Here is a 15,043-nt window from a genome sequence, read left to right on the forward strand (position 1 = left end):
ATTTAATAATTTTACTTTATTTATGAACACACATAATATTATACACCAAAAGCGTCTTTTCGCAAAGTTTTCAACAACACTAAAAAAGCATTTGCACTTTGAGAAAACTCAGATCACTTGTGAACATAACAGAAAGTTTCTTCGCGATTCACGAAGGAACGAACAAAACTCCGATGAACCAGAACAGCAGCAGGTACGAAGGAATGAACTTGAATTTGACTCGACTCTTCAATACTTTAATAGGGCCACAGAACTCATAAACGATGGCTAAGAAAACAAGAATGCATTCAACCTAACAAAAACAACACCGGCCATTTTGGAGGAAAAACAAAGTTGCCATATGTTAAATAGTAATTTCTACTACTCTATTATGTAAATTATAACAAAAAATGTCACCGTTCAGTTTTAAATTAAAACAAATTAATTTCATTTTAAAAAAAGTTTTCACATTGTAATTAACAATATTCTGAAATATATTTTAATTAAGAAAAAAATGAAAATATGAAGGAAACAGGAGCAGCGACATCTAAAGCGTTTTAGGGTAGTTAAAAAGTATTGCTTCCTCATTGTTATAGCATTTCTGCAAAATCTGAAAAGCTTTTAAATATTTTAAGATGTGTTTCTGGAGTCTGGTGGGGTGCTCACCCAGCGTCATTAAGACTTTTATACAATGCTATTATAAGAAGTGTACTTGACTATGGCAGTTTCTATCTAGAGCCTTGTAATTTAGTTGGTTTAAATAAATTGGATGCGATTCAATATAAAGCGCTAAGGATTATAGCTGGTGCTATGAAATCGAGTCCAATCAATGCCTTGCAAGCTGAATGTGTTGAGCCCCCATTGAAATTACGCCGCCAATATTTATGTGACAAGTATCTTTTCCGTGTACCTACTTCAATTTGCTGACCATCCTATATATAGCAAACTCAACAGACTTAATGATTTAATTGATACTTCCTCTTATTGGTCACGTAAATCTCCTCCTTGTGTGATTATTAGTTTTCGTAAATTTATATCAATCCAAGCCCCAGTCCACAGAACCTCCTTTCTTCCGATATTTTCTGTAAATTTTGAATCCCTTATTCTTACTCCGACAATCCATTTCAACCTAGACATACATAAGGATGACTACAATGCTAACATTAAGTTCAATCAGATCGTAGACGAACACTGGGGCGATTGGCATCATATCTATTGCGATGCATCTAAGCACTCTCCAACGGGTCATGTTGGCGTTGGCGCATACCATAAACAATATCATATTGTCCAGAAAATAAAACTCCGTCCAGAATCATCAGTCTTTACAGGAGAATGTTTTGGACTGTTTAAGGCTTTAGAGTATGCTCTCCTTATGAAATTAAACACAACTGTAATATTTTGTGACTCTAAAAGTGCTTTGCAGGCATTACATAAATTTCCATTTAAGAACAATACTAATTATCCTATTATTACAGAATGCAGGAAATTACTTCACAAATGTAGTCTTAACAGTCATTTAATTAATTTTGCGTGGATTCCTAGTCATACCAATATTCCAGGAAATGATAAAGCTGATAAGCTGGCCAATGAAGCGGTTGAGTGTGGAGATATACATCCGTACACAAATTATTGCCATGACTTAACGGCAGCCCTTCCCAAAGCTTATCTCAAATCTGCCTGGGATGAGAATTGGGAGTTCACTAGCCAATCTAAGGGGAAACATTACAAGCTCATTCAACCATCCATCCTTTGTAAACCATGGTTTGTTAAAATTAATCTTTCCAAAACAGTTACTACCATTTTAACTAGAATGCGACTTGGTCACGTGTGCACTCCAGCACACTTGGCTAAAATTCATGTACTTGATTATGATTCGTGCACTTGTGGTTCTGGCGTCGGAGACTTAAATCACATATTTTTTTACTGTTGCCTATATGATCGTTCCTCTTTTATTAGTTCTCTTTTAGCCATTAAAATTCCTTTTCCTACATCCATCACTTGCCTATTATATACCAATAACATTGATGTTTATAATATCCTAGCCGAATTTATTACCCATAATAATATAAAATTGTAAATAGTAATGTATATTGTACTTATGTAAATATTATTTTATTTTTATTATTTTGTACTTATATCACACCTAAATTGATCCTATGAAAACCATCCTTTGTTCCGTTTCCTTCCGTAATTGATTCGTTTCCCTACCTTTTAACTTTAACCCAATCCCACCCTGTCTAAACGCAATGTCCGCAAAACTTATGGCAAAACTGAACGCAAAAATCAAGAACCCCGTCGTGGCTAAACGCAATCCGCGAGAGCCATAAAGAAGAAAAAAAAAAAAAAAAAGTATTGGAATTTATCGACTGAAGTCGCTGTTTGGAAGCAAGTTTGATCGTAGTATGGAAGTTTCCGTACCCTGGTTTGAGTTTTAAACCGGCGAATTGATTCGTGTGAAGTTATTTTCTCAGATTTGGTGCAATATTACTGTAAATAAACTTTTCTGTCGTTTACGTTGAGTTGATTAAGTTCCTCCGTATCGGGCGTGATAAAGTTTGCTGTTCAGTGTTATGTTTTTTGTGAGATAGAGACTCTTTTAAATAAGCTGTGTTTCAACTTCTACAGAAGTTTAAACTCTTATTTACTTTTTCTGTTTAATGGGTATGTTATCTACTTACTTGAAATATTAGATCTATTACAAATCTATTTTTCATTAAAAACAACCCTATGTGATGAAAATGTAAATGTACTTTCAAAACTGGTAAATGCATGAACCAGGGCATTGACACTGGTTGGAGAGAAATTATAGGCTTTGTTTAATTAATACCTATTTCATTTTAGGCTTCTACTGATAATGGAGAGTAGAAATAACAAGAAGTGCGTTATTTGTAATAAGAGGCGAAGTCGTGGTGGATCACCCTTACTTTTGAGTAGGTTTCCTCTGGATTCTGACCGGTAAGTTTCTAATAACACTCATTTATTACAAGATAATTTTACTGATTGTGTAAACTTAAAGGCTGGGATTAATATTTTTAATCATACAGTAAATAACCATAACCAATTTTTAATTTCAGTATTTTGTTTCGTACTCTGTAAATGAATTGCATAACAATACTAAAAGAAATTAGTTGATGAATAAATTTCAGTTTGTTATTCTTTTTCTTTTCTAATAGGTATTTCTTATTTCAGTTGTCGAATGTGGGTTAAAAATGCTGGCATAGAAGACTTAGCATATGTACCTATTGAAAAGTTACACCAACTGAAGTTTGTTTGTGGTGGGCACTTCACTCCTGAATCCTTCAATGCCAAAGGAACTCGGCTGAAGAACTCAGCTATTCCAACACTGGAATTGAGCAATCCCATCTTGCCAGATGAAGTTTTGACAGAGTTTCCTCTTCATGTAAAAGACTCCAATAAAGAAAACCTCAAGACAGGTATGATGATGACTTCAATTATTTTTTTAAAATTTAATTTACTATCTATCAATTTTTCTGAATTATTTAGATGTCTTAATTAATTTTCTTTGGTTTCCAAAACAAACCAACCGATTGCAATTTAACAAGGTTTTTTCTTTGTTACCACAAACATGTGTTGTATGCTTATCAATAAATAATATATAATTTCAATTATTAATTATATCTATACTTTGTTACAGTTCTTTATGATCATTCATATTGCATTCCAAAGAAGTCAAATCCAGTTGAACGAGGTATGTTTATCTAAAATTATACTAATAATATAAAAAGGAAATATTTAATTGTTTGTTTGTATTTGATCGGCTCCGTAACTCGAAGCCAAGATAGCCTAAAGTGCGGGTTAGAACCCCACAGCTTGAATATTGTAGTAAACCCACTCGTAACACAATTTAGCTTAGAATGTGTGTTGAGTTAGAGGGACTTTAGTAATTTGTGTAATACAAATTCTTCAAAAAAAGTACCGGACCAATTTGAAAAATTTTAGGCAATCTACATTAATTAGCCAGGTCAGCTAGTTTAATAATATTTATAAGCTAGTAATTTTTAATGTGAGCAAGACATGTACTAGACTGATTGTACCCTAAAGTTGGGTAAGAACATGACATTTTATTACCCAATTCACATTTCATTATCTGCTTTCAGTTCCCCTTACAACTACAACCAAACAACTAAATTCAACATGTTTGGGAGCTGTGGATATACCAGATTCTGGTATTTCTGCGAAAACAACTTTTGAACCTCTTCCTTCTACTTCCAATGCACCAGAACATATGACCTATAAACCCATTACTCATGGTAAGTGTACAAACTAATTATTTACCTTCTAAAATATGCCTTCCCTCAAACTAAAGAATGCCACCCTGGATGCGTTCTGCAGTCTGCAGTCAGGTCAAAATGAACTTATATGTATACAACATTCTAGGTTTCTGTACATTTTATATTAATGCGTGACCGTGCGGATACGAACAAAGAACGCAAAGCACACGTGACTGATTGCCTTATCACGACCACTTACAGATTGTCTTGACATACCCGCAGACCGCATCCAGAATGCAGAACATTAAAACCTCTAAATGCCTTTAATTTAATATTATGTCATTGTTATTGAAGGTGGGCCCACGCTTCATATTTTATGAGAAGAGCTATCATTATCCTGTCTTTGCATTTTTTTAAAACTTGATAATGATTGATTGATTTGGAAATAATATGTTTCATAAAACAACAAAATAAAGGACAGTGCCAATCCATGTATGGAAGTTGGACCAAGTGCTGCCCAGAATGAAACCATAGTGCATTTTGTTCCTCAGGCCAATACTAATTTGTAAACCGAAGCGCACTGAAATCTATCCCTGGAGATAAGAGAAAAAAAGAGTTTTGTTTTGAATTATTTACATACAAAATATCATCGATGTATACGTACTACGCATAAGATTTCGCCATTGTGGCATTAAATATCACACGCTATGTTGAACTTAACCATACTGCATCCGTAGACCTTACTCTAGTACGACTTCGACATTCTTTATAAGCGATGAAGCGCTGTTGCAGTAGTTTGGTTACTTGACAGAAATTAATTATTCCCAAAATGGAGCAAGAAGTTTTAGCTTACAATAACTTCAATGATCGATTGTAATACACCAATAAATTGATTTTTTGCAAGGATAGAGAACTAAAACTTCTTGCTTCATTTTGGAAATAATGAATTTATTTCATCTTACCAAACAATTAAAACAGCGCTAGATCGTTTATAAAGAATGTCTAAATCGCACTAAAGTAACGTGTACGGATGCAGTATGGTTAAGTTCAACATAGCGAGTTTTATTTAATGCCACAATCAAAAACAAAACTCTTTTTTTCTCTTAACTCCAGGGATAGATTTCAGTGCGCTTCGGTTTACACATTAGTATAGGCCTGAGGAACATAATGCACTATGGGTTGATTCTGGGCGACACTTGGTCCAGACCCTGGCACTATCCTTTTAAACTTATTTGCATATTTATAATATTTCAGATGATAAAAACATTTGCCATCAAGATGCACAGGCAGAAATATTAGTCCACAGTTATAAAAGACCTAAGAAAAACATTGAAATGAAAGGTAAGATAAAACATACCTAATTTAAAAAACTAAGTAAAATTGCTGATTAATTAACCAATATTCAATTCAATTTGCTTTAATGTTGTTTTTTTTACTAATGGAAATGTTTTTATTACAGACACTTCATCAACATTTACAATTAAAGAGAAGAGGCTTTGGCGACAGTTACAAAATGCAAAAAAAACAATAAGGAATATAGCGAAGTCAAGAGTGAATTTAGACAAGTTAGATTCGGAAGTGCTGACATCGTTAGTAAAGGATGTAGTGCAGAATAACAAAAAAAAGTCACAAGGAAAAAGGTGGACTTTAGCCAACAAAATATATGCTTTGGCTATATTTAAACGGTCCCCTAAAGCATACCGCTATATGCAAAAGCTGTTTACGCTACCAAGCACTAAAACGCTCCAAAGGATTTTAAAAAATATACCAATGGAGCCTGGTATAAATAAAAATATAATTGATATGTTAGAGGCAAAAGCATCAAGTATGCCAAAGGAAAATAAATATTGCTCGTTAATATTTGACGAGATGGCGTTAAAGAAACGGATAATTTATAACGAAATTGCTGATAAAGTGGATGGCTACGTGGATTATGGAGAGGGCGAGAACATGGGACGAGAAAAGAAAATTGCAGACCATGCGTTAGTGTTTATGATACAGGGTGCTAAACATAAATACAAACAATATATTGCGCACTATTTTGTGGAAGGCACAATATCAACAGCAAAACTGGCAAAAATTATATCGGACATCATCAAAAAATTAAAAGAAATCGGATTTATGGTTCTAACAACAGTTTGTGATCAGGGATCTACAAATATAGGAGCTCTTAACATGTTAAAAAGAAACTGTGGACAAGGCATAGATAGCAACTTTTTCTCTGTAAATAATGACAAAATTTTTATAATCTATGACATCCCTCACTTGTTCAAATCATTACGAAACAATTTCTTTAAAAGTGGAAATATGTCTTTCGATGGAAAAATTGCACAATGGAGGCATTTGGTAGTTGCAGAAGAACACAACAGAAATTTTTTAAATTTTAAAAAACTGAATAGTACCATTGTAAATCCAACATTCAAAACTAAGATGAGGGTGAAGTATGCTGCGCATGCTCTGAGTAATACCGTGGCAGCTATTTTAAAAATGATGGCATGGAAAGAAGTTTCTGATTGCAATGATACAGCATTTGTGATTGAACAGTTAGATAAACTATTTGATTGTACAAATGGTCCATCATCTTTAAATGACGTAAAGAAAGGGATCCGGGAAAATGTTTCCACATCAAGTAATCACATTGAGTCTTGGACCTTTTATACTGATAAGTTAAAAACCATAAAATTTATAACAGCAGAAAACACGATACTAAAAAATGTTAAATGCGTAAAGGGATATCAAATATCTATCAAATCCTTAAACGATATTTGGGAAAAGTTAAAGAATGAAGGGTTTAAATATATGAACCTTAGACAGTTTAACCAAGACTCTCTGGAAAACTTATTTGGAATCATTAGGCAACACAGTGTAACCAATAGAAATCCCACTATCACGCACTTTACTGCAGCGCTTAAAACAAGCATGGTTACTGGGCTGAAAGTGCCTCATAGCAGAAGTGCTAATTGTGAAGCAGACAACAATAAACATATGCTGGAATATAAAGACATTTTAAAAACTAATTTAAAAACAACAGAAATAAAAATTAATGTTCAAGATTCCACAGACACTGAATTTTATCCTGTGTTGTCTATCCCGGACCCTGAAAACTTAGAACAGCCCATTGAAAATTTGTGTAGCCTTGAAAACCAACCAGTAGTATATGTAAGCGGGTATTTAGCTGCCAAACTATTACAGAACAGTTCTTGTTTAATTTGTGAAGAGTGTTTGAGCGTGAAAACTCCTGTTGACAATGATTTGTATGCATATATATCTCTTCGCGAATGGTGGCATGATAAAAAAAGTCTCGTTTATCCAACAATTCAATTATGTACCACCGTAAATGAAGCTAAACAATTTTATCATGACCATATTGCCGACCAGATATATATGGAAAATGTTGGAAAATTCATTTTCTTAATGTTGAGTACAAATTGTAATTTTAGTTGGTTTAAATGTCAACAACATAATAAAGAAATTTATGATAAGATGTTTAAAATATTAAGTTACCTTTTTCTAAGAAAAAGTTGTAAAATCATTAATGACAGCTTCATAAAAAGTGAAAACAATTTTGCTGACAAAAGTAAAAAAGCACAGCAACAAAGCATTGAAAAGTAATCTTGAGGCTGAGGTTCGATCAGCTGATAAGAAAATTAAAGATGTTTATAAATAAAAATCCTATTTTTTCTTAGAAAAAGTTGTGAAAATAAAAGTTTACAAAATTATCATTTCTGTACTTTGTTATAATTTTCAATAATTCCTCATGCCTACAACTGCTATGTCATGTTCAATACTTATTGTAATATATAGCCTGACCAGGAACATAAAAACCCTGGCATAGAGGCGCCTCAATTGCATTTGATAGTGCAACACTGAGTACAGTCGTAGTTACCTGTGTTAAATTAATAGGCTAACTTTATGTATCAGGATTCAGGATTACGGGCTAATTTGATATTTTCATAAACTAACGAAAAAATATTATTATAGGTAACCTGATTTAAATAAATTAAATGAAACCATCAATCGAGCTAGTAGATTTATTTTATTATTCATCAATAATCAAATTCAGAACTTGAATATTCAACTGCAATGTCTGCTCATGAACGCTTCAAACTCGGTACTTCTTTCCCAATCCCATAAAATTCAACACTTAGAAAGTGACAAAATTTTTAAAATAGGTAGTTGAAACAAACCACAGCTAATTTTCATAGTGGACTGTACTATACGATAAACATGTCAGTCAATTTGACAACCTTTGTCGGAAACATTATTCAATGAAAATATTGTCCGAACCCTTAGTATTTCTCTTCGACAAATACTTTAACACATTGTGAACCACTTTTCTTTCACGACTATAAAAATATTTTAGCAATTTAATTCATAAAACCAATTGCGCACATTTAAAATAAAGTTTGTTTACACTTTGACAGCAATAGACTGACATGCAAGGTGACATGTCAATGAAGTTTTCAGTTACTGTTGCCATTAAAAGAAATTAGTACCATTAGTTTTCCGCAACATGGCGAGGGTTTTTATGTTCCTGGTCAGGCTATACCTATTTTATTTCGAAATAAATAATTTACGTTACAAAACTTCGTTTTACTTACACATAGTATAAAATAAAAATAGTAATCATTAAAATATTGAAGGTTCCTATACTAGATATCGATATGCAATTACAACCCTAGCAAAGTATCGATAATCGATAAGTTATTACGAACGTCACTAATACTGTCAGAAAATAAGGCATTATGTTGGTAGCTCCGCCTGTAGTTTGTGCGGTTGGTAAAGATTTGCGGGTCGTTCTCTAAAATGCATATGTGTGCGTGAGCTCAAAAAATATCTATGGAGTGCCGTCTCTTACTCTTTTATGCTCTTTGCTGGTCACCCCATCGAATTTGTCAAACATTGCGGGCGGCAGCGGTTGGGCGTGTTTTCGATTTTAATTTCAAGTTTTCGTAATATTATTGACTAAAAGTGGTTTTTAATTTAAAAAGATGATACGAAATCGTGGTCTACAGGAGTTTGAAATAGAAACAAAGCCATCGAGAAGACTGGTGGAAAAGCAGAGTTTTTGGAGTTCCCTCTACAATGAAGAAACTTCTACATTATTGGGACGAACGCCTGAAAGTTGGGGTCAGTGAACTTTTTCAAGTGTTTCCTGAAGTATTACTTAAGTTTGAAATTTGTTTTTAACTGAAGACTATACGTTTTGTGGCGGATTTTCCCTAATTTCTTTTATTGTTTGGGCGTGGTTAACAATTGTTTGATGTCGGGAACTGTGTATGAAAGAGATGTTTTGTGTGGTGTATGGTTTTATAAATTTCATAAAATTGTTCGTCTCTTCTTTACTAAAACTTGATAAGTGGTTTTTGTAGCTATCAAGTTTCTTCAAGTCATATAATAAGCCATATTGTTTCAATAATTCCCTTTAATTTAGGGATACTTGTCACCTATTTTTAATAGTAACACAATATTTAAAAAGGCAATTAATGCAATTATATTAATCACCCAAAAGCGAGTGTCAGAAGCCATGCTGTTGATCCAATAAATCGTGGACAAACCCAGGCTTATGTCATTGGAGTGTTAACTGTTGCCACTAATCCCGGCCTATCTGTGAAGCCCTGTCTAATTCCTAAACACTGTGGACCACACATGAAAATAAACATTGTGGCATCTATGACATTGCATTAAGTGCTATTTTGCAATCAATAACAACAAAAACGTAGCATGTTGCTGTAGACTGTATTTGAACTGGATTAACTTAGATTTGATCTGTCTGTCTATTAGTTATTAACAAGGATTAATAAGATAAACTAGGTTTATTCATTACTAGCTATTGCCCACGGCTTCACCCGCATGAAATTTAGTTTGTCACAGATTGTCATAAATTATAGCCTATATGTTATTCTGGGTTATAAGTCTGGGTCCAAAGTTACAGTTGCCTTCATTTCAAAAATTTTACTTTTTCTGCAGTTTGGAGTAACATTAAGCTACTTATTATTTATTTAGTGAGTCATAATAAATAACTTTACCAACACTAAAACTTTCATCTTACAGGTAAACTCATCATTTTCTACATCATATTCTACGCTGCCCTGGCCTCTCTATTCATGATCTGCATGGTCACGTTCCAACAACAGTTCATCAACCCGAGAGTGCCCCGATTACAGCAAGAGCACAGCGTGATAGGAACGAGTCCCGGCCTGGGCTTTCGGCCGCTGCCGCCTGACGTTAGAAGCACCCTGATCTGGTACAAGGGAACCAGTTATGAAAGCTACAAGTATTGGGAGGACCAGCTCATAGATTTTCTGTCAGGTAATTTAAATTGCAGATTATTTGATTATGAAAAGTAATAAAGATTATAGAAATAGACCACTTACGCTGAGTTGCACCAACTTACTTTAACCGTAACTGTAACAATGACTAGTGTTTTTTGTATGGAATTTGACAGATTTTTGATGTTTGTTAAAGCTAAAGTAAGATGGTGCAACCCAGCCTTATTCTGCTATTGTTTTAGATATAGCAAGCCACGCTTAAAAATGGTCTACAATGTAGCTATTTCTTGATAATGTTAAATCAAGAAACATGCTAGTAACCATTTGTAGTGGTAGTACCTTCTCTAAACATGTTGTGTTTCCAAGAAACAGACAAAGGCCTTACTGAGTGAAGTGTTGTGTTTTCTTAATTGGTTTTACCATTATTATGTTAATGGGGTTTCACACTTCCACCATAGTCATTTTTGGTCTTTTATCTTTAATCAGTCTTAAGTTGATTCACTTGTCGTCATACCTTGCTTGCTATTTGTCATTTTTAAGCAAACCATGCAGTAATGTTGTCTCATCGCGTTCTCAGCCCGTCGTTTACCGTAGCCACTATTGGTACGTGTCAGAAGTCATGGTCGAATGATAAACGCAAAAATGAAGTTAATGAACTGATAAAAACTGTATAAGTATTTTAAAAGACGATGCTCAAAAGTCTTTGATAGCTGTTTAATAACATTTAAAAACAAATAAATTATTTATTTAATTTAAATTTACGTCATGAGGGAGCGACGTCTAGAGTAAGAGAGAAGATGATTTTTCCTTGCTTATAAATGTGTTATCTGGATAAGGGTACTTTACATTACTCAGAGTTCCCCTGACATGTCATGATGCGATTGGTATATAGCTCATGAGTGAGTACCTACTATTATCAATTATCATCTCCGAATCGGTAGCCCATCATCCTGGGGTGGACACGGGACACCCGGCCCGCCCGCTATAATACGCGCATGTTCAAATGTGTACAAGAAAAAAACGACTGACCTTGGACGCTCAACCAGAACATTATTTTACCATGCCTGTATAAGAAAGGTTAAACCGCGGGCGGCGGGTGTTACCCAGAACATAATTTTACTATTCTGTACTGATCAAAAAATGTTTCTTTCTTCCACCCAGTGTACAAGAAGAAAGGTCAGACAGCTGGTGCGGGTCAGAACATCTTCAACTGCGACTTCGAGCACCTGCCGCCGCCGGGCAAGGTGTGCGACGTGGACGTCCGCGGCTGGGACCCCTGCATGGAGGAGAACCACTTCTCCTACCACAAGTCCTCGCCCTGCATCTTCCTCAAGCTCAATAGGTAAAAGGTTTTTGGCAATTAGGCTTTTAAAAAACATTAAAAGTTTTTTAAAAGTCCCCTTTAAGCCACTGTTTTCGCATAATGTGGGGCAGTAATGAGAAGTGGATGGCCAGATTAGTATTATTTATCTTTCTATTCAAGTGCATTCTTTCAATAATCGTACATTGGCTGCGTTCAGCCGAAAATAGAGCTTGTTACAAATTGTTAGCAAAATTGCGATCGCCATGGCAACCGCCAAAACTTTAGCATGTTTTCGGCTAGGACCTATGCTAGGACACGTTTGCTAAACTTCAAAAGTGACGTTTTCCCTTACATTTTTTTGACAGTGACAGCACTTGCATTACAGCTAAAAGGACGCCATTTTACTTACTAACGCTAGCTAGCGCTATCTTGCGCCAAACGCCTTTCGTTGAAAACACAGCAGTTGCAGCTTTGTTTCTTTTGCGCCATCTACCCTAATTTTATCAGTTTTCGAGTTCTATTATTATGACAAAAAAGAAAGCCTCTCCAACTCGTCTAGCCAGTGCAGCAGTGTAGGAAGACTAGCCTACTAGATGGTAGAGCAAAAAACAATGCGATGTACAACCCGTTTAAATTAACTACACACCTCGCTGGCATGCGACTCTTTCTCGCACTCCTCCCCACGTTCGCCCCTTCCGTACCAGAGCGTCGACGTGACGTCACGGCTCCTTAAAATAACAAAGCGGACGATTTGCAGGTACTAATTTTATTCTAATTAAAAGACTTAATGAGGGTTTTCGCGATTGAAATATCCGCCAGATGGCAATACGTAGACGGGAGGTCCAAATGCTGCATGATTGGTGGATTTTGACATATCTGTCAATGTCATGTCAAAAATAACCAATCATGCAGCATTTGGACCTCCTGTCTACGTATTGCCATCTGGCGGATTTTTCAATCGCGAAAACCCTCATTGATGTGATTTGTGTTGTTCTTCAGGATATACGGCTGGCGGCCGGAGCTGTACAATGACACGACGCGGCTGCCGCACGACATGCCGGCCGACCTCCAGTGGCACATCAGAAACCTCACCAGCTACAACAGGAACTATGTCAGTATAGTTATAATAATAAATGAATATTAAAACTGTGACACATTCGTCATATTTCGAGCGATTTTGTTGTACGGGTTTGACGCTGATCGGTGCCTTTCGCCTTTGGTCCCATATGCATTCGATTCCAATCGCATTATTTGCATTTGGTCCCATTCGCAAAATGGTCACACTCAGATAAAACATTTTCAACTTAGTACAAGATGAACTATTGTTTAAAAAATAGTAGGCTTTAACTGAGATGGGGGCACACTCAGATAGAGTGTGACCATTTTGCGAATGGGATAAAAATGCGAATAGGACAGAAATGACTTCTGACGTAATCCTTACAAGCTGAGACTTCTTCACACGTTAAAGGCTATTTTTCCCCAGGCTAACATGGTATGGGTGACGTGCTACGGCGAAACGCCCGCGGATCAAGAAAACATCGGGCCCATCAAGTACTTCCCCTACCCTGGCTTCCCTGGATACTTCTACCCGTATGAGAACGCCGAGGGGTACCTGAGTCCCCTGGTCGCTATACACTTGGAAAGGCCGAAGAGTAAGTAATCGTCGAATTTCCATATTGAACCGATTATCGTATTGTCTTTAGCTCACGAGAGTATTGCAATATAGAGGGCCTGAGCCGAAATACGATATATCCTATAAACTACCCCATTTTCTTTTCTATTGTATTGTATTACCCATAAGACTGCCGAATAAAGGGCTTCTCTAAGGATTTCCACAACGATTGGTCCACCGAGTGAGAAGCCTGCCTATTTTTCGCTCCGTCCGTCACTCTATAGCTTTTCTATGAGCTTTTTTGCCCCAACGGCCATCAATTCTACGAGATAATGTGCCCCGCCCACTGTCAGTTAAGTTTGGCAATTCTGTGGGCTTTGTTTACTACCCAGTCGTCAGTCAAAAATCACAAAAACACTGCTGTGTGTATCACAATTCTAACCAAATCCATTTGTTGCAGCGGGCATTGTCATCAACATAGAATGCCGAGCGTGGGCCAAAAACATCATATACAACAGGAAAGAACGACTGGGCGTCGTGCACTTTGAACTCATGATCGAGTAGACGGCAAGTCCTACGAAGGTCTTAGAAAAGACCGACAAAAGACCGTCTCTTTTGGTAACTATGTACAGTATCCAAGTGAGTTTCATGTTTTAATTTAGTTTAGTTAGTTTTTGAGATGGTCTACTGAATATATTTTTATTTGTGCGTTAAACCTACCGAAACTGCCTTTTTAGTAGACCAAATCGAATGTTGCCGTAAAGACTTGATTTGAGAATCTCTAGACAGCTTGAATATTTTTTGCATTTTATACGCATTCATAGATATAAGCAACATAGAGTAAAGATACATTAAATAAAATTATTAATGTCAAATGAATGAAGTCTGCATTACTCGAATTTTTATTCAAGTAATTTTACAATTCTTGTTAAAAATGGTAATCAAAAGTCGAAAGATTTTTTAAACTTAAAACTAAATGGGCATACTTAATAAAGTATGAAATAGCGTTTGTTTAATATTGGAAATCTCAGGATAATGATTATGTATTAAAACAGATTCTTGACATGACAATTTTTAGTTTTAGTTTTAATAAATTAAACATTTCCGTCCAAAATAAATGACATACTTAACCTTGTTTAGATTAAATACATATATTATGGTAAAACTATAATGTATCTGTACACACTGATTGTATAAATAATCTATGTTGAGATCTGAACATTTATTTGCTCTTTTTCGAACTTATTTGAATCTCTTATATCACTTTTTTATACCAGTGTATGTATGTACCGTACAGTATATTTTCTATGTACAGTTGAATGATATTAGTAAAATAGTGACCCAGATGTAGTTTTAAGACTGAAGACTAAATAAGGACTTAATAACTATTATATTTTTATAGGTAGCTGACTTATTAATGATTCATTTATACATTTATACACTTTCATTTATCAGCCAGGTGCAAAAATGAGTACTTATTAAAAATTCTGTAAAATAATTGGGCTAATTTTGGTTATAAAATGATATGATTAATTTTGCACTTGATTGACTTAATTGTGCCTTTTATACTATTGTATTTAAATTATCTATTGCATTTATACTTTTAAACATGACTGCATATTTTCTTATTATATTTTAAGTATCC

At 35.0% G+C, this 15,043-nt stretch overlaps 2 protein-coding genes and 1 long non-coding RNA gene across 3 annotated transcripts; all 3 read left to right on the top strand.

The window, feature by feature from the left end:
* Positions 1-2,587: 2,587 nt before the first annotated feature.
* On the top strand, positions 2,588-4,385 carry LOC135088383 (THAP domain-containing protein 5-like). Its single transcript, XM_063983233.1, has 4 exons — positions 2,588-2,934; positions 3,169-3,413; positions 3,635-3,688; positions 4,098-4,385. The coding sequence occupies exons 1-4, from the start codon at positions 2,834-2,836 to the stop codon at positions 4,265-4,267; spliced, it is 570 nt and encodes a 189-aa protein (XP_063839303.1). The 5' UTR covers positions 2,588-2,833; the 3' UTR covers positions 4,268-4,385.
* Positions 4,386-5,445: 1,060 nt separating this feature from the next.
* Positions 5,446-7,693, top strand: LOC135088113 (uncharacterized). The gene is made up of 2 exons (XR_010260962.1): positions 5,446-5,552; positions 5,671-7,693. It is a non-coding gene; the product is annotated as an uncharacterized LOC135088113 (long non-coding RNA).
* A 1,397-nt stretch (positions 7,694-9,090) lies between these two features.
* Positions 9,091-14,349, top strand: LOC135088384 (sodium/potassium-transporting ATPase subunit beta-2-like). Its single transcript, XM_063983234.1, has 6 exons — positions 9,091-9,341; positions 10,266-10,523; positions 11,645-11,825; positions 12,786-12,897; positions 13,270-13,438; positions 13,859-14,349. The coding sequence occupies exons 1-6, from the start codon at positions 9,203-9,205 to the stop codon at positions 13,960-13,962; spliced, it is 963 nt and encodes a 320-aa protein (XP_063839304.1). The 5' UTR covers positions 9,091-9,202; the 3' UTR covers positions 13,963-14,349.
* Positions 14,350-15,043: the final 694 nt, after the last annotated feature.

Source organism: Ostrinia nubilalis, chromosome 3, assembly GCF_963855985.1.
Source record: "Ostrinia nubilalis chromosome 3, ilOstNubi1.1, whole genome shotgun sequence".
In the NCBI taxonomy this organism is placed as follows: domain Eukaryota; kingdom Metazoa; phylum Arthropoda; class Insecta; order Lepidoptera; family Crambidae; genus Ostrinia; species Ostrinia nubilalis.

Excerpts from the sequence above, each read along its gene's own strand:
- LOC135088383 (XM_063983233.1), top strand. The coding sequence starts at position 2,834 with ATGGAGAGTAGAAATAACAAGAAGTGCGTTATTTGTAATAAGAGGCGA. Across the intron at positions 3,414-3,634 it reads TAAAGAAAACCTCAAGACAG|TTCTTTATGATCATTCATAT; the intron begins GTATGATGATGA and ends ACTTTGTTACAG. Across the intron at positions 3,689-4,097 it reads GTCAAATCCAGTTGAACGAG|TTCCCCTTACAACTACAACC; the intron begins GTATGTTTATCT and ends ATCTGCTTTCAG.
- LOC135088384 (XM_063983234.1), top strand. The coding sequence starts at position 9,203 with ATGATACGAAATCGTGGTCTACAGGAGTTTGAAATAGAAACAAAGCCA. Across the intron at positions 12,898-13,269 it reads CCAGCTACAACAGGAACTAT|GCTAACATGGTATGGGTGAC; the intron begins GTCAGTATAGTT and ends ATTTTTCCCCAG. Across the intron at positions 13,439-13,858 it reads ACACTTGGAAAGGCCGAAGA|CGGGCATTGTCATCAACATA; the intron begins GTAAGTAATCGT and ends CATTTGTTGCAG.